The sequence below is a fragment of the Ranitomeya variabilis genome, chromosome 5 (genome assembly GCF_051348905.1).
Source record: "Ranitomeya variabilis isolate aRanVar5 chromosome 5, aRanVar5.hap1, whole genome shotgun sequence".
NCBI lineage: Eukaryota > Metazoa > Chordata > Amphibia > Anura > Dendrobatidae > Ranitomeya > Ranitomeya variabilis.
The window spans coordinates 346,239,170-346,259,330 of record NC_135236.1 but is presented as its reverse complement, the minus strand read 5'-3'; the positions used below and the strand labels follow the sequence as shown (position 1 = coordinate 346,259,330).

At 43.3% G+C, this 20,161-nt stretch overlaps 1 protein-coding gene across 1 annotated transcript in view; it reads left to right on the top strand.

Annotated features, from left to right (window-relative positions):
* Nucleotides 1–20,161, top strand: part of ALG10 (ALG10 alpha-1,2-glucosyltransferase) — a 36,732-nt gene extending 16,571 nt beyond the window's left edge. Inside the window, exons 2-4 of the mRNA XM_077264832.1 lie at nt 1,485–1,671; nt 15,010–15,201; nt 17,114–20,161. Of these exons, the coding sequence (XP_077120947.1) occupies nt 1,507–1,671; nt 15,010–15,201; nt 17,114–18,160 (1,404 nt within the window). The 5' untranslated portion in view covers nt 1,485–1,506 and the 3' untranslated portion in view covers nt 18,161–20,161. The remainder of the gene's footprint in view (nt 1–1,484; nt 1,672–15,009; nt 15,202–17,113) is intronic.

Below are 20,161 nucleotides of genomic sequence, written 5' to 3'. Positions count from 1 at the left end.
TTACCACTATCATGAAGTACAAAGTGACACGAAAAACTTTCCGAATCAGTGGGATCCATTGAAGCGTTCCAGAGTTAACGTATTTTTCAGACTATAAGACGCACTTTTCCCCAAAACATTTTGGAGGAAAATGGGGGTGCGTCTTATAGTCCGGATGTACTTACCAGGAGTCTTATCCTAGGCTGGTGCGCGACTGTTTCGGAGATGCTCGGTGGTGCGGAAGCTCCGCCGACATTTTGTGAAAGTCCAGAGTCCCCGCATTTCCATTGCTGTAATGCGGTGGCCTCCAGGAAAATGGCCGCTGGAAGCGGGCATGTGCAGATTGAGATCTCGGGAGATGAGATCTCGGTGCCGAAATCTCATTCTGATCATGCACCGCCTCCGGCTGCTATTTTACTGGAGATTACTGTATTACAGTACTGGAAATGCAGGGGCTCCAGGCATGCACACAATGTCAGTGGAGCCCCTGCACCACCTAACCTGCTGCACCAGCCTGGGATGAGTCAGATCATCGCCAGATCACCGAACGCCTCCTGTTACCCCGCTCCACCAGTGCTCCTTATCACACCCTACCCCCCTGTAAGCAGAATTTGGACTGTAAGACGGATCCTCATTTGACGCATTAATTTTTTTTCCCTATTTTTCTTCTGAAAACTTGGTGCGTCTTATAGTCTGAAAAATACGGTACCTCATAAAATTACTGAAAAAATTGGCCTGGTCAGGAAGGTGAAAACAGGCTTTTGGGTAAAGGGGTTAAACCACAAACATCAGATTTTTAGAAGATAGGGACATGAAAATAAAGAACTTTAAAGTTTTACTTTAGCCTCAAAGTTTTAATTCACACAAGGGGTAATAAAAGAAAATGGACAAGACATTTTGTTGATCGTGTCAAAGGGGGTCGGCCACAATCTGTTCCAAAACCGTTCATGGCCGATGCCGAAAGGTGTCATCTGTCATATACAGCTGTCACCCACGGGATTTATGTGAAAAAGTGGCGCTGAGGATTAAGGTCCCTTAACAGCCGCCGCTAAGATAGCGTATTGGCGGGGTCAAAACGGGGCACACTTGTAAATGCAGTTGTCAGGTTTTTTTCTTTCCTGTATATAATTGCATTGATAAGAATAAAGCTTTACTTCCTGGGTTCCTACTGGTCACTGCTGATTTCTATGCTTCCTCTTCTGGCAGAATTTGCCTTTTGACTACTGCAGCCAATGACTGGCCGCAGTGGTGACCGATCCCTTGATTTTGCTTAGGTCACATATTAGAACGGTGATGCGTTGGTCACCACTGCTTCCAGGAATTGGTTGCAGCATTCACATGGACATCCCTTTTGGAAGAGGAAGCATGGATACCCAGGCATCACAATGCAGGATCTCTGGGATTGTTCAGGTGAGTGTGATTACTTTTTTGTTTTTCAGCATTTTGAGTCGGTGGGCAAACCTTTTAATCTAGTTCTTCTAATTTTTTCTTTTTCTTTTATATAGCGTTTTTGCCACTGAGGGAAACATGGACAAGTTGGAAGGTTACTATTTCTCTGCTCTGTTCAGTGGATGTTTTTTGTTGTCCAGTGTACTGTTCTCTAAAGTTACCCGAGAGCAGCGGGATCCGTACATGGATGAAATCTTCCACATTCCCCAGGCTCAGCAGTATTGTCAAGGACGTTTTCATCAGGTAAACATACTAAATATATGCAATTCCCTGCATTGGTTGAAATGCCCATTTACAGAGGCTAATTTTTGGCTCATCAATGAGCACTAACTGACTCGTTTATTGGTCACATTGGCCGACGCACGGATGGGGACAGATCAGCCATAAATGGGATCTTTTTGTCATACAACATCCATATTGTCTGCAGCACTTCTCGTGTGTACACAGGATGATATTCTGCCGACAACATTGATTTTTATTCTGTCATAAATGATCCAATAACCTGTCAAAACTAGATTTTTACTTGATTAGCAGCATATTCATATGTGCCCATGATTGGGAACAAACATTTTTATCAATTCTTGTTCTCCAATTTCCAGCTTGATAAATAAACATAAAGCATGGATCAATTTTCCAAACTATATTTAACCCCTTCATGACCAGAGTTATTTTCGGGTTTTTTCCTCCCCTTCTTGCCAGGGCCATAACTTTTTATTTTTAGGTCAATAAGGCCTCATGAGGGTTTGTTTTTTGTGGGACGAGTTGTACTTTTGAACAACACAATTGGTTTTCGCATCTTGTGTACTGGAAAACAAGGAAAATAATCCAAGTGTGGTGCTGTTGCAAAAAAAAGTGCAATTCCACAATAGTTTTTTGTTTTGCTTTTGTACTATGTTCACTAAATGCTAAAACTGACCTGCCATTATGATTCTCCAGGTCATTACAAGTTCATAGACACCAAATTTGTATAGGCCTAAAAGGCCCCTCCTACCTCCAAATCGCCAGTGTCTTTCCTGTCCCCCATGGGGCATGGATAGGTTGTTCTATGCTTCTATGCTGCTTGGCCGGTGACTGTGGCATACCTGCGTTTTTAACCGGGCAGTGGTGTTCGTGGGCTCTGCCTTCCTCCACATGAGCGCTGCTCCCGTCTCCTCTGGACTCGGGACCTGTCCTGGCCCACCCGTGCCTCATTGAGGTAAAGCGGGCCAGTGATCCCCGGCGGTGTCCTCCTGAGCTTACCGCCCTTTTCCTCATCCTCCTGCGGTCTCGGCGTCCCGGAAGTGACGTCGGCGGTACGCGCGCGTCACTTCCGGTTTCTACGTTCCACCCTGTGGAGCGCACACACTTCCTGGTGTGGCCTTCTTCTGGCCTCCAGACACCGTGGATGGCGCGCCGCCCCACGTGGAGGCCTGCCTTTGGACCTGAGGATGAGGAGGGGACTGCTTTCACCTGCGCTGGGGGCTGGGTTTATTGCCACATAAACCAGCCCGAAGACACCTTCAGGTAAGACTGATCCCTTCAGTATGGATGGTGCTTCCTTCCCTACATCTGTAGAGCCCAGCGCTGCCCCAGCTCCAGTAAGTCTGTCACGGGGTAGGTCCAAGCCCAGAGTAATAGGGGCCCCCTTTAATTCCTGACTCCACTCTCCCTCTATTTTAGGGAGACAAGTCTGCCCAGAAAAACCCGGCCAGGAAAACATCAAAATGTGCAATCTGCAGCTTGAAGCTTCCCTCCTTATGGGAGAAGAAACTGTGTCAAGCCTGCACGGACAAAATCGTTAGAGCAGAGCAGCCTTCCCTGCTTGAAGAAATCCGTACGCTTGTCAGAAGTGAAGTGCAATCTTCCTTAGCTGCCTTCAATCCTCCTACTCCTCCTCCTCTACAGAATCCCTCTCCTTCTAAAAAAAGGAGGATTCAAACTGAGGATTCTGACTCTGATTCTAACCATTCCTATTCTTCCTCCTCAGAAAAATGAGGAGAAACTTCAAGTTATAAAATTTCCGAAGCAAGAAAATATTTTTTCTCCTCGGATTACATTAATGAACTAGTAATGGCAGTGCGCAGCACTATGGGGCTTCAGGAGAAACCTATATCTCAAAGTATACAAGATGAAATGTTTGGAGGATTGAAGTCAGAAAAGCGAATGGGGTTCCCAGTACACCAAAACATCATATACATGATATCTCAGGAGTGGGAATGCCCAGAGAAGCGTCTAGTCACACCATCCGAAATGAGACACAGGTTTCCCTTAGAGGCAGGTTCTCCTTCCTGGGATGTGCCAAGGGTTGACATACAGGTGGCGAGAGTGGCTAAGAAAACTTCACTCCCCTTTGAAGACTCCTCACAGCTGAGGGATCCATTAGATAGGAAAATGGAGAGTCTATTAAAAAAATCCTGGGAAACGTCCACCTCTGGATTAAAATCTAACATTTTGTCTACCTGTGTCGCTAGAGCCCTTTCTAGCTGGATAGATGAGCTAGAAAAGCACATTTCTCAGGGCACATCATGGGGAGAACTGCTGGATTCTCTACCCATGCTTCAAAAGGCTTCGACCTTTCTCTCAGATGCCTCCATGGAGTCTATTAGGATTGCGGCTAGATCCCTAGTCCAGTCCAATTCAGCACGAGGAGCCCTCTGGCTTAAGATGTGGAGTGGTGATGTCACCTCCAAAATTAAGCTGTGCTCAATACCCTTTAAAGGTGACTACCTATTTGGCCCCTCTCTAGATGAAATTCTAGAAAAGGCCACAGATAGGCTTTTGCTCTGGAAGGGCTTTTTTCCTATCAGGAAGCGTTTTTTTCGTCCCCCCCCCAGTCAAATACCCCTCAAACAAGAGGTAAAGGTAAAACGGGGAGATGGAGCTATGCCAAAGGAAGGGGGAAAAATATCCTCATTCCCCAACAGCAGCAGCAGGAGAAATGACTCCGTCCCGGTGGGGGGGAGGCTCGCAAGATTCATCCATCACTGGCGGGCCATCTCCGAATCTCAGTGGGTCCTCAATATAATACAAGAGGGCCTTCTGATAGAATTCTTATCCCCCCCTCTTGGAATCTGAGGGTTACCTCCCCGTCATCTCAGAGAGCCTTCTCAATGATGATGGCAGGCCTGAGGGACCTGCTAAAATCAAACGCAATTTCCCAGATACCCCCAGAAGATTGGGTTGTAGGACACTATTCCCGATTATTCCTGGTAAAAAAACCAACAGGGGAACCAAGAGTCATAATAACCCTGAAAGATCTGAATCGTCATATTGTATACCGCAGATTCAAGATGGAATCCGTGAAATTGGCCATTCCCATAATAGGTCCTGGGTTCTTTATGGTAACAATAGACCTAAAAGACGCTTACTGTCATGTACCCATTCACCCCTGTCACAGGAAATATCTCAGATTTGCGATTCAATTCAATCAGCAAGTGACACTTTCAATTCAACGTGCTCCCTTTTGGAATCTCTTCAGCCCCAAAAGTTTTCTTAAGGATAATGGCGGAGACAGTGTCTCATAGCCGCAGACAGGGAATCTGTATAATCCCTTACCTGGACGATCTGCTTCTGATAGCCCCCTCAGCTCAGGTTCTCACCAATCATGTTACGAGAACCCTAGACATTCTCAGAACATTGGGGTGGCTCCCAAATCTAAAAAAGTCCCAATTACAACCTTCCAAAACAAGAAGGTTCCTGGGAGTTCTGCTGGACTCGGTAAAACAGAAGTCCTTTCTTCCGGAAGATCATCTTCGGGCCTTAACAAAAAAGGTGATAGATTTCAGAGAAAGCAGATCTCCAACCATACGGAAGAGCATGTCGGTTCTGGGCTCCATGACATCATGTATCCAGTCAGTGTCATGGGCTCAGGCTCATTCCAGAGTCCTCCAGACCCACATTCTCGTAAACTGGGATGGGAATCCGGGTTCCCTAAACAGAAGAGTGTTTACCCCAGGTCGCGTGAAGGCTTCTCTTGCATGGTGGTTGAACCCCAGAAATATCCACAAGGGGGTGAGCTGGTCACAATCTCCCCTTGTGACAATCACGACCGATGCCAGCAAGCGGGGTTGGGGAGCAGTAATCCAGCATACTCCGTTTCAGGGCCTCTGGAGTCAGACAATAAGTGCCAGATCCTCCAATTTCAGGGAACTGAAAGCAGTGGAGGAAGCCCTCATAGCAGCAAGCAGCTTAATTTCAGGAAGCCATGTCCAGATTTACTCAGACAACACAACTACTTTCGCCCATCTCAAACATCAGGGAAGCTCAAAATTCAACAGCTTGGCAGACGTCTCGAGTCAAATTTTTTGCTGAGCAGAAAACCTTCTCTCCCTCACAGCAGTCCACCTGAAGGGGTCATCAAACTTCCAGGCAGATTTCCTGAGTCGTCAGGACATTCAGCCTGGGGAGTGGAGCCTGAACAAAAGAACTTTCAGGATGCTGGTGGACAAATGGGGCCTTCCGGAGGTAGATCTGCTTGCCTCAGGTCAGAATGCCCAAGTAAATACCTTTTTTTCCTTAAATTCCAGGGACAATCCCAGAGGGGTAGATGCCATGGTCCAGACTTGGAACTTCCGACTGGCATACGCTTTTCCACCAATTCCTCTGTTTGCAAAAGTCCTGCGGAAGATGCGAGAGGAGCAGGTACCTACCATACTGGTAGCCCCAGTGTGTTTGAAGAGGAGTTGGTACAACCTCATTGTCGAACTGCATATAGACGGGCCAATCCTCTTACCAGTGGATGCCGATCTTCTTCTCCAAGGGTCTTTTCAACATTGCAACCCCCGGAAAAGGAACCTAGCAGCCTGGTTGCTGAAACCCAGGTCCTAAAGGCAGGGGGACTATCGGATGCAGTGATTTCTACCTTACAAAGATCCAGGAAACCTGTTACAAATGCAATCTACAGTAAGGTGTGGAAAACCTTCTCCACCTTTTGTCTTCCTAGTACTCCTGATCCTCTCCGTCCAAATATATCAAAAATATTAGATTTTCTTCAGCGCGGATTAGAGTTAGGGCTTAAACCTAGCACATTGAAAGTTCAAGTCTCTGCTCTCAGTGCTGTTTTCGATCAGGAGCTGGCCAACCATCGTTGGATCAAAAGATTTATGGTATCAGTTCTCCGGTTGCAACCTGGGTTGCAACCTGGGAAGCAACCAGTTGTTCCCTCTTGGGATCTAAACCTGGTCCTCAAGGGTCTCACTCAAGCACCATTTGAGCCCCTGTCTTCTTGCTCTCCTCAATTTCTGTCGTACAAAGCTGCCTTTCTAGTGGCAATTACCACTGCAAGACGAGTTGGAGAGCTTCAATCCCTATCAGTAAGAGAACCCTACTTGACAAAAACAGAAGACTCCATAAACCTCCGTCTGGATTCTTTCTTTCTACCTAAAGTGGTGTCTGATTTTCTCAAAACATCATCCTTCCCTCCTTCTGTCAGAATCCGGCAAACCCTAAGGAGGAAGAATTCCATACTCTTGACGTTAGACGTATCATCATACACTACCTTGAACAGACTAACTCTTTCAGAATTGACCAAAACCTGTTTATCCATACGTCAGAAAAAAAAAACACAATAAGAGGAAAAAAGCCTCCACTAACTTCTAGAAAGGAAAAAAACCCCAGTACACAGGTAAAGGTGCTTACCTCTCGCGGCCTATCAAGGTGCAGCCGACCCAAGTTAAGATGGCAACTACACAGGTGCAATAATACCGATGAGGCAGCCAGCCTACAATCAGGGATTGGCCGCTTGGCACACCAGTGCAGACAAGTAAATGTGGCATGTTCACACAGAAATGCAGAGCATCTGACTCCGCCTATTATTGACGCCATATGGCGGGCTTAATCAGTGCTGACTAATGCATCCTGTGTGAACAGCGGCCACAGTATACAGAGCCAACTAGGGTCCAACTGCACCCCGAAAGATATAAAGTGCACAAAAACATAATAATGTATGCAAGGTATTGGTTTTATATTATGGCCACAATACTTAAGCTGGCAACCCACGTCAAGGGTCCTTGTATCTTGCCGGTCCTACTCTAAACAAAAAACACCATAAGAGGTTCCCTGATTGTAGGCTGGCTGCCTCATCGGTATTATTGCACCTGTGTAGTTGCCATCTTAACTTGGGTCCGCTGCACCTTGATAGTGCATTTGTTTGGAGGCCGCGACAGGTAAGCACCTTTACCTGTGTACTGGGTTTTTTTTATGCATACGTCAGGTCAGGAAAAAGGGAAGAAGGTGGCAAAAAACACCATCTCTAGCTGGATTAAGAGGGCTATACAAGAATCTTATCTAGCCCAAAAATTAACACCACCAATTGGAGTCAGAGCTCACTCTACAAGATCTACGTCAACTTCATGGGCTGAACGAGCGGGCACCTCCATCGAGCAGATCTGCAGGGCCGCAACTTGGTCTTCACCACATACATTTACCAAACAATATAGATTGGACTTATTGTCCAACCGGGATCTAGTCTTTGGCCGGAAAGTTCTCCAGGCTATTGTCCCCCCCCCTAGTGCAGAATTGGTTGGTGGTACTCCTATGCTGTTGTGGAAGGTGACTAGAGAAAATAGAATTAGACTTACCGGTAATTCGGTTTCTAGGAACCTTCCACGACAGCATTAATTCCCTCCCTTCCTTTGGATTTATCCTGGGTTTATTAAGGTAGCTAGTGCTATGGTATCCTTTATAAGTCATTGGCGATTTGGAGGTAGGAGGGGCCTTTTAACCTCTTTGTGCTTCCTGTCCCCCATTAGGGAATGGTGACATCCTCCTATGCTGTCGTGGAAGGTTCCTAGAAACCGAATTACCGGTAAGTCTTATTCTATTTTTCGTGATCTCGGGTCGGGTGAGGGCTTATGTTTTGTGTGCTGAGCTGACGTTTTTAAACATACCATTTTGGTGCAGACACGATGTTTTGATCTCCCGTAATTGCAATGTTGCGGCGACCCCCCCCCCAAAAAAAACGTAATTCTGGCGTTTTGACTTTTTCTCTCGTTACGCAGTTTAGCAATCAGGTTAATTATTTTTTTTATATTGACAGATCGGGCGATTCTGAATGCAATTCCAACACATGGAAGATATGTCTGTCTGTGCCTGACGCTTTTTGTTAGATGTTTTCTCTGAAACATTACAGTTTTGGATTAGAATATACTGTAGGGAGTTGTAATGAGGGAGCCTATTAAAATTTCATGCTAATTGTGGTTAGGGCAGCATGATTCTGCTGACAGGTCTCATTGAAACTTCTTCATTGACATGAACCAAAGGCTTTTTGTAGTATCCAGATTTGTAGAGAATGAGTCCATCTCTAGTCTTACTGTAATTATTACCTATATTTTCATTATATAGCCATTCCTAGTCAAATACTCTTCTCATTTAGCATGCCTTGGCTGTTTTGTAAGCTATTGAATGCTGGCACTCATAGTGACATTCGCATGTATCCTTATGTACATGATAACCTGCACTACATCACTGCAGTTGGGACCAGAGGTCACTCTTTACATTTTCTCAGTGCAGGACTGAGACTTGTTGAGAGTAGCCACCACATCACACACTAATCTGTTAAGTTACAGATGCGGTTACGTGGTGCTGAAACCAGGAGATGACGGCAACTACTGTTACTTCCTTCATAATATTTACACACGACAAAAGGGCGAAAAAACCAAAACGTAATTGGATAAAATTATGTATAGATTAACATTTTTCTTTTTAACTGACAAAACATGACGTAGGTGAACCCCGCAGGATAAATAACATATCAAAAAGATTGCTCAGGTGTCACCTACAGAGTATATTTATTAGTCCAGCCATAAGGTACAAGTTCAGCAATATTAATGTATACAAAAGTGTATCTTACACCACAGATATCTGCAAAAGGGACCAAAATAAGGAAAGAAAAATGGTTAGCGTAAATGCTGCAAGTATAAATGCACAGTGATACAGAAATATTCACCAACGAGCTGAAGCTGCAGGTACATCCTCCCTTCCCAGCTGTTTAGTGGTTTTCTACACTCACCGGCCACTTTATTAGGTACACCTGTCCAACTTCTTGTTATCACTTAATTTCTAATCAGCCAATCACATGGCGGCAACTCAGTGCATTTAGGCATGTAGACATGGTCAAGACAATCTCCTGCAGTTCAAACCGAGCATCAGTATGGGGAAGAAAGGTGATTTGAGTGCCTTTGAAAGTGGCATGGTTGTTGGTGCCAGAAGGGCTGGTCTGAGTATTTCAGAAACTGCTGATCTACTGGGATTTTCACGCACAACCATCTCTAGGGTTTACAGAGAATGGTCCGAAAAAGAAAAAAAATCCAGTGAGCGGCAGTTCTGTGGGCGGAAATGCCTTGTTGATGCCAGAGGTCAGAGGAGAATGGGCAGACTGGTTCGAGCTGATAGAAAGGCAACAGTGACTCAAATCGCCACCCGTTACAACCAAGGTAGACCTAAGAGCATCTCTGAACGCACAGTGCGTCGAACTTTGAGGCAGATGGGCTACAGCAGCAGAAGACCACACCGGGTACCACTCCTTTCAGCTAAGAACAGGAAACTGAGGCTACAATTTGTACAAGCTCATCGAAATTGGACAGTAGAAGATTGGAAAAACGTTGCTTGGTCTGATGAGTCTCGATTTCTGCTGCGACATTCGGATGGTAGGGTCAGAATTTGGCGTAAACAACATGAAAGCATGGATCCATCCTGCCTTGTATGGAGCATCTTTGGGATGTGCAGCCGACAAATCTGCAGCAACTGTGTGATGCCATCATGTCAATATGGACCAAAATCTCTGAGGAATGCTTCCAGCACCTTGTTGAATCTATGCCACGAAGAATTGAGGCAGTTCTGAAGGCAAAAGGGGGTCCAACCCGTTACTAGCATGGTGTACCTAATAAAGTGGCCGGTGAGTGTATATCAGATATGAATGAGCCAATTGCACACTGTTACAGGCAATCTGTCAGGAAGATAATTGCCCCCTCCCCAATTGCAGGACCTTCACAAGCTCCTGCCTCTCCCGGATGTTTTCTCCCCACAGCGCCAGCCTCTTTAGCTTGATGGCTCGCTGTTTGATTTCCTTGCGTAGCGTCTGCTATCACAAGAATAGTGAGCTATCAATATAGCTAAAGAGGCTGGTGCTGGGTGGGGAAACGAGCTCAACAGACAGAGGATCGTTGGTGTTTACATCTTTAGTCCATAAATCATTAGTACACGTGAAAATGTAGGACTTTGTAATGTATCTTATCTGAGAAATCTGCTTCTTTCTCTGCCGTGACTGATTGTTCTTTCTGGATTTCCAGGTAAAATCTGTATTCAGTGAAGACCCTTTCCCATTACTGAGATAGGAGATGGCAGTTGGTGCTGATAAGATTCTATGAAGACCGGAGGGGGAAGAGCTCCACCTGCCTTCCTTTCTACTTAGAATCTTATCAGTACAACTGCCATGTCTTGTAACAATCTGAATACAGATTTTACCACCAAACTGAGAATTTTGAAAATGAACAATCAATTCTGTCAGAGAAAGAAGCAGATTTCTCTGATTAGATAAAGAAACAGTTGTTATAATTTTAATAACTTTGGAATATACCATAAGTGTTCTGTCACTTATGTCCCAGGGCATGCAATCAGCCACCACTTGCAGTGCTGTGAGCGGTGACTGCAGCCACTCTCGGCACCGCCGTCATCATTGAATGCATGGGGCTACCAGGAGGAATAAAATTAATTTGCGCTTGGTAGCCGCACTTTCAGTAAGGCGGCCAGGGAGCTTTGTAACGCTGTTCAACTGCCGATACCACTGTACTTGAAGGCAAATAATTTTATCCAAGATGAGTGTCTCTTTAAAGAAAATCTCACTTGCATAAAAAAAGTAGGTTTTTTTTATACCTCATATAAAAATTGCTGTTCTCCTGAATCTGATATTCTTTTGTCATTGCACCTCTATTTTCTTGAAAGATGGCCCCTTTTGTTTTTCTTGTATATAAATCGTCTTGTTATGCAAGTGGGTGTGGTCCTCAACTTTTTTTATTTTTTTTTTCTCTTTCTATGTGATTCTTCTTGATGATCACAGTACCTTTGCTAAGGAGACAAGATTTATATACAGGAAAAAGAGAGCCATATCTCAGGAACAGAGAGGTAGGAATAAAATAGAAATGCCATCAGATTTAGAAGAATTGTCACGTGCTTCAGCAGGTAAATAAGAAAATCGTATTTATGGCAAGTGACAGTTCCTCTGAAAATGGAGTTTGAAAAACTTGACAACTCCTTTAAAGTTTATTCGGGGTATTTTGCATTACTAGGGAGACCTGTCATCCGGTCCCCAAAGCTAGTCTCCTCTGCATCCTTATATTACATTGACAGCTCATTGATCTAAACGGGCACTATTGTGGGTAGCAAAATAAAGTGATTGTTGGGGTAATATTGTATAGCAACTGGGTATAAAAATGAAAAAAGTGACCCAGTGGTGGGTTACTTTGCATATGCAGATGGCAGGGCTGTGCATAGTCTTTCTAGCTCCCTAGTATGAAACCTAGCTGCCATAATAGCTTCTTCAGGTATGAGAAGTAAAAACATTGCGTTTGAAGAAGAGATGCTTCCATACACACAGAATAGTCATTTTTTTTCTTAGTATATAGTCCAATAGAAAACTGGCATGAAATCACCGTATGCAGTGGTACAGTAGAGGCCCCATCCGCTCCAAGAGTGCACTGCTACTCTGCCTCCTAACTTCATGTTTGCTTGGGGCATGCGGTCTCCTCTGCTTCATCAGAGGATTGTAGTGATACCAAGCGTTATAGTGGTGCTTATGATCCATACTAGAAAGTGCCTGTGAGAACTGTGTATTTGTCCACTACTGCTACACTGCCGTGATGGCCGGTAACCTAAGCAACGAGCAATAAACAGTAGAATTACAAATCCCTCCATGTTTGAGAACTTTTTAACAAAAAGTAAATTGCAAAGTTGCTTGTTTTTAGAGGTGCTAAGCAATTTTAGCCATTTAAAAACATAAGAATATCCCTTTATGGGGATTGTCTATTTAAAAATGTGAGTTCCTGTTGTAATTATGTAGTCTGCTAGTGTGCATGTAGTAACAAAGCGCCATTGATGTCCCTGTTTTACCAGTGTTCTTGGGATCTTAAAGCTCCACTTCTGACCTTATGCTTTATTTTAGTGATGTGTCATCATCATCGTTCATAATTGGGGCAGGCTGACTGGTCAGGTCAATAGTTACAACAGCCCCTTCTATGTAAGCATTGGGTGAATTAACTGACATAAAAGGGAGCTGGCCTAGTTACTGAAATTAGTGTCGGCGACTTATATATAGCTGAGCCTGCAACGCATTTAAACAGGTATGGTACATACATACACAGTGCTTCTAAAGTGCATAATTTCTTCTAGGTACCTTTGCACAATGTCAGGGGTTTTGTAGGATTATAGTTGGGTATATGAGTGGCCACTCAATCCAAACAGGTGATGGTGACCATTGTTACTGAAACTGCTGCATAGCTTAAAATAAACGGTCAACTACAACCTCCATTTTGTAGCAGTGTCATGTCGCAGGTCATGCACCTCCACAAGGCACGAGGATCTCTGAGGCAAAGATTTCAAAAGAGCTTGTAGAGCCCATCTTGAAACCCCTATATCCTTTGAAGAAGTGCCAAGAAATGGGAAACATTCAGGACTGTATAGGCAGTGTTCGCCAAAGAAACTTAGTGTAGCAGATGAGAAACCCTATGCTTCACTTCGAAATTGTGAAAAGTCCAGGAGTGCCTCAGCTCAGAACTGGCAACAATCAGTGGGAGCAAGCTACACGCATCTACTGCTCAAAGAATGGCCGTCTTGGAAGAATTGCTGCCCAAAAAACATACCTTCTATATGGAAACAAGACAAAGCGATTCAATAAAGTGTCTGCAGGCAACAGAGAGGCATCAAGGAGTTTCCTTGCTGAAATACAGCCCCAAACAGGCAAAAATGAGTTGAGGGTTTGATCAGGATAAAGTGTCTTGATTGCTGAGAAATACAAGCACACTTATTTGTCATATAATACCATCAGCGAGGCTTCTGTTTAGCTCCAGATTTACTCCGCATCAGGACACAGACCTCAAAAATATAGTCAGTCATAAAAGGGACTCTGTCAGCACAAGATGAATGTTTATAACATATAGGTGTTCGGTGCACCATGGCGTGGCCAGACAGTTCAGTGTACCTTCCCACTTGCTTGTTTTCGGTATTTCTCTGTCTCTTGAAAGCCAGAGCTGTCAGTCAGCAGAGAGGAGATGGAGGAAAAACAAGTAGGTGCCCTTAAATGTTTGGTCACGTCAATAGTGCTTCAAGCGCCTTTATTTGGTTTGAACAGTCATTCTGTGCTGACAGATTCCCTTTAAGAACGATCTTTGGTGTAGAGAAGATCAAGGAGTCCTGGAAGTGATGATATGGCCTTCACACAACTCTGATTTCACATCATCCACTCTGTCAGGGAGTACATGAAGAGACAGAAGGATTTGCACAAGTCTTCATGCACAGAAGATCTGTGGTTAGGTCTCCAAGATGTTTGTTCCAAACACTCTGCCAAGTAGCTTCAAAAACTGCCCGAGTTTACCTAGAAGACTTGACGCTGTTTGGCACAAGGTTGTCATGCCAAATTTTGATTTTAGATTTCTTTTGTTCATTTACTTTGCACTTTGTTAGTTGATAAATTATTGACTCTCCTACTTTTGAAAGCATTCTTACTTTGCAGCAATTATCAGACCTGCATAAAACTCTTGCACACTACTGTATATATTGATATATCAAGACAGCTATCATATTGTTTACTTATCATAAATATTTATAAAACAGAAGTAGCTGTCAATTAATAGGTAGTGAACCATTATGACGAGCATGGCCAGTGCACTGCGGGCCCAGACTGTAGAATGAAGATGTCTTATACTGCTATGACAAAAACCATATATTAAGGCTTATTCTCCAGCACCCGTGCCCACATGGGTACTGTTTTATACACTGACTAGTAAGCGCGTGCCTGTGACTTAATCATTTCAGACACATTAATGCGGACAATTTCTGATGGTGGATTTGTGTAAAGCTTTCCCCTGTGAAATGAATATTTATGAATATAGAGGCACACACCGGGGTTAATTCCTGCCTACATTGCTACTACTGCCAGGTCTGTGTAGATCTTAGCTGGTAGAATATTATTTTAAAGCTTTTTGCCATTTTACTCTCAATCTATCCAATATAATGTGATCAGGAAGTAAAGGCCATGCTGGGGAAATAAGAGGAGCGCGGTGTGACACAGGAGCACTTTAAGTATCATTTGGGCTGCTGGAGACGCAAGTTTACTTTGGTTGTCATTGTCTTTCCATCCCTGCAGTTTCAGGTTCCATTTTTTTTATTTTGTAATTATTGGTGTAAAGTCTCTTATACAGTGACATCCTGGTAACCCAGTATATCATTCTAGTTATTTTGTGTTCCCAAAAAGTCTCTGGGCAGTAAATTCATGCACGGAAGAATCTGTCTGACATGGTTCTTTTTGACATTTGTATATTCTGTTTACAAGAAGAAAACACGCTTATGTTTTCTAATTAAAGCTGTTTTCAATTTTTTTTTTCTTGCTCCCAGTGGGATCCAATGATCACGACCCTGCCTGGCCTGTATCTGACATCTGTCGGCATAGTGAAGCCTGCTGCCTGGCTCTTCGGATGGAGCGGGAGTGTTGTTTGCTCATCTGGAATGCTGCGGTTTATTAACCTCCTTTTTAGTCTTGGCAATCTGTACATGTTCTATTTAATCCTGTGCAGGATCCACACAAAGGTATCTATGAGCAGACATCTATAATTTGTCATGTTTCCATGCAGATGTAGCTACTATACTTAGTAACCATATAGGATCTTTATTCCTGTTATACTTCGTCATGAGTTGTCTTTAAAGGGACTCTGCATAGAATGACTTGTTGAAACCAATAACAGGCGGCTCGGTGCATCTTGACGCAGCCAAACATTTACATACACCTGCCCACCTGCTTGTTTTCACTTTACGTCTACCCCATCCTCATTGACAGCTCTGGTTTCATAGAGCCAGAGATGGAGGGAAATTGCTTAAATGATTGGATGCGCTAAGAAGCACTGATCGCCTGTACTTTGAACAGTCCCTTTTAAAGCTAATCCTTAGTATATCCGTCAATGACAACCAAACTTGGAGGGAAACGTTTTTCCTGTTTCAGTTATTGAGAACAAAGAACATGATCTTTGCCCCCCACCCTCCCACTTTCTTGATGGTGCAATCCTACCCAACTAAAGCATTTGATGGTTCTTTAAGGGCCAAGCAATTTCTTTGGCTTTGTGCTTTTTTTTTATTTTTATTTTTTATTTCCTTCCCTTTTTTCCATGAGTCATAACTTTTTTTCTTCCCCCCACCCCCGTTTTATTTTTTCCATTGAATCAAATGCGCTTGATTTTTATTTTTTTTTTCTTTTGGCTAGACAAGTTGTAGTTTTGAACAACTCCATTCATTTTAACATTTCAATGTGCTGGAAAAAAAAGTGAAGTGAAATTGGGGGGGGGGGGGGGGGATGCAATTATGCCATTGGCTTTTTTGGGATTTATCTTTTCGCCATTCATTTTGTGCAAAAGAAATGACCGAATTAAGATTTTACAGGCCAGTATCGTCACAGTGGTGCCAAACTCACATTATTTGTTTTTATACAATTTTTTATTTATTTTTGTCAATGAAGCAGTGTTAGGGCTTGAATTTTGAGTTTTGAACTAACGATTTTATTGTTACTAATTTGGGGTAGATATGTTTTTATAGCATTTTGATATTGGGAATAAATGTTTACCAAAAAGTCATAGTTCTACTATTTTTTGATTACACTGTCTTTTGTGTTTTGTTTTGTTTTTTCGTTACAGCTTTTACAGACCTGGTTAATATTGTGTGTTTTATATAGGCTAGACTTTTACAGACTCAGTGATGCCAAATATGTTTGTTTTTTTTCACTAAAAAGTACCTAATCACTAACAGGCAGGGGGTGGCTGCCTACCTGCCTGTTGTGCCGGTTGCAGCTCTTCGCCGACATAGAATGGTCAGACTGCTGCCTTTGCTGAAATCAAGTCAAAAGAGCAGGGCAGAAAATCTATCGGCAGGGCATGACTGCCGACGTCATTCTAATTGACACAGTTTCCCCAGTTGGGCAGTGGGCAATAGGCTGTCAATCAGAAGTCAAAAACAATTGAAAAACATCAAATGCTTACATTCTTATTAGTACTTAGTAGTTAAATAGAAAATACTACCTTACAGTATATATTCCCCCCCCCAATATCCTATAAATGACATTGGCTTTGGCAAAAAGCACTTTAAAGGGGTTGTCTGTCCTCAGAAGAGAGGCCTGTAGTCGCTCCATCTTACTGTAGGCTGCCGAATCATGAGTGTTCGATGCACGCTCTATCAAGATTTCCCTGTATTTCCCATGTGGCTAGACAGTCATGTTAGTACACGTCTGAAATTTGCATACTCACTGTCACATGCCAACTAGACTCCTCACCCAGCTTCTCTCAAAGAGAACAGAAGTGTGCAGATTAGTTGGCATGTGACTGCCCACTTGCCCAAGAAATTCAGGGGAATTGTAGTTTTGACAGTTGAAATCACATAGTGACGTCTGACTCTTCTTCTGAGAACAGACAGCCCCTTTATTGTAAGGAAATCTAATGTGTGTTTTTGTCTCCTACAGGTTTCAGCCTCCCGAAGAATCTTGTGCACCCTCACATTGTATCTGTTTCCCACTCTATATTTTTTTACATTTCTCTATTACACAGACCCTGGGTCAACATTTTTTGTCCTTTTTACCTATATAATGTGCTTGTATGGAAATCACAAAAGTGCAGCTCTTCTTGGGTTTTGCGCCTTGTGCTTTCGTCAGACAAACATTATATGGATAGCCTTTTGTGCTGGAAACATCATTGCTGAAAAGGTGATGGAAGCATGGAGGACGCAGCTGAAAAAGAACGACGAGAAACCTTCCTCTAAGAAATCCTCACTAGAGACTGTAGAAGCTTTAAAGTTTCTCCTTCACTATTTGCTGAGCCCCCAAAATGTCTTGACCTTGGTCCTATTAACATGGCCTTACATTCTCCTAGTGCTGTGTTTTCTTGGGTTTATGGTAGTTAATGGAGGGATTGTGGTGGGAGACAGAAGTAATCATGAAGCGTGTCTCCATTTTCCCCAGTTATTTTATTTCTTTTCTTTCACTCTGGTCTTCTCATTTCCAATTTTTACCTCCATACACAAAATAACAGCGTTTGTGAAATCCGTTTGCAGACATCCTCTCCTGTATGGAAGCCTGGCTTGTATATCACTGTTCCTAATTTGGAGGTTTACATACGTTCACCAGTATTTACTTGCCGATAATCGCCACTACCCTTTCTATGTCTGGAAGAACATATTCCAGAGGCATGAGCTGGTAAAATATGCACTGGTCCCTGGATATCTTTTTGCAGGTTGGAGCTTTGTGGATGCTCTGAAGAGCAAGTCTGCTTTGTGGCTCCTAATGTTTTTTGTTTGCGTGTTATTTGCCACCGTTCCTCAGAAATTAATGGAATTCCGATACTTTATTCTGCCGTACCTCCTCTTCAGACTAAATACATCAATTCCATCCACAAGGAAGCTTCTGCTGGAGCTGGCGCTTTATGTCATTGTCAACATAGTCACGTTTTACTTGTTCTTAAATAAAGCCTTTCACTGGCCAGATAGTGAAGAAACACAGCGCTTTATGTGGTGAAGATCAATCAGAAATATTTAGTAGGCTTTACTCCTACAAAACCCCCCATTCTGGCAATTGGTGCAGGTCCCAGAGAAGGGGCCTAAGCCCAGCTGTTATCGCCTATTCAGTGGATAAGTGACTATGTAGGCCAGAATGACCCTTAGAACAGAGTCTGGAATCACAGGTCTTTGTATGGGACCTTCCAGGAAGAAGAGTCCTTACTTTTTAGATTGAAAATCCTCTGGATAGTTTTGAGGGAGAACGTTTTTACATTTCTATGCAAATATGCCAATTGGAACATTATAGGCAGGGCTACTGTGTCCTAGTACACTTTCTCTGTTTCACCCACAATGCTCTCAGATGTCCTATATACATATGAACGTAAAAAAAAGTTCTCAGACTATCCAGCAGACGTATGCTAAAGGTATAGCTCCTCTACGTGCAACGACCACTTCAGGAAGCCATGCTACTCTGTTCTGGATTTTGAGCTGAAAGACTTCCATTGTAATATGAATTTTTAGATTGGTCATTAATTTACTACTACTATATGTCAAATTAAAGTGAAGGTTCAATTTGCCAGCTATAGGAGGTACTTCTGACTAGAGATGAGCGAATTTGATCGGGTCATGGCTTATTCGGCCAGCTATAGCTCTTATCAAATAAGCTGCAGAGGGAACCCAGCTTCCTGGTGCGCTCCGGCTGATCAGCTGTTCGGCTCCGCAGCTGCATGTGTCGTGGCTGTGTGACAGGTACCATACATGCATGGAGAGCCTGTGTGATGCCGAATAAGCCCTGACCCGATCAGATTCGCTCATCTCTACTTCTGACCATTACAAATAATGTGGGTCATTCAGGAGTAATTTCATCCTTTTATTTTCTTTTTCATTCTAGTGATCAGTTAGGAGGCCTGTCTCAATGATATGCACTAGGGTTGAGCGACTTTTGCTTTTTTAGGATCGAGTCGGGTTTCGTGAAACCCGACTGTCTCGAAAGTCGGATCGTGTGAAATCGGCCGATTATTGTGAAAAGTCGGGGGGCCGACCGAAACACGAAACCCAATGCAATTTTTTTTTTCTCCCTCTCCCACCAAAATTTGTGTTTCACTGTGGGAATCGCTATATCCCAAACATTAAGATGGCGGTTTTACCCCTTGTGACGCCGCACAAAGCGAGCCGGAACCCATGTCATCACGCTGCACACACTCCTTCATTGGCTGAAAAAATGGCGGGGAAAGCGTCATACGAAACACGACTTTGGCGCGAAGATCGCCGACCGTGTGGCCGATCCCACGCTGGGGTCGGGTCGGGTTTCACGAAACCCGACTTTGCCAAAAGTCGGCGACTTTTGAAAATGACCGATCCATTTCACTCAACCCTAATATGTACTATTCGCTGCATAATCTGCGGCTTCTCAAAAGTGGAGGTCCACTATTGGCGATTATTACCTATGCACTTCATTCAGGTCTTCTCTAATACGTATGGTATTTATTTAATTGAAAGCCAATCATTATTCAATTTCCTTGGGCTGTTTGAACGATCAGTGTTTGCCTATTATACCTTACTTTAGTATTCTTCACGGTCACCACTATGATGAGGTTCACAGCCCCTCCAGCACCTGTGACTACTCAAAATAATTTACTGTACTAGATGAATCAATAAAATCCCCGAGGCTGTGTTCTCATCACACTGATGGGAAATGTCCAGGATATACAATAGCTTACCGTACATCTTACATTGAACTTGTACATAATTTAGAATTCAGATAATGTGTTTGCCCGTACATGGAAATGATTTAGCAAAAATTGAGACACTTTTGACTTTTTTTTTTTTGTAATAGATTTTTTTTTTTCTTGTTCATGTTTTTGGTGGAACACTAGGTGGCAGACTTTCCATGCGGATATATAGGCTTTAGTTTTATTAGACTGTAAACATTCCTCAGCGCTGGTGTAAAGAAATACAATGTTTGAACTGTTAATATGTAAATATATATTTTTCTATCAATAAAATGTTTACTACTGGA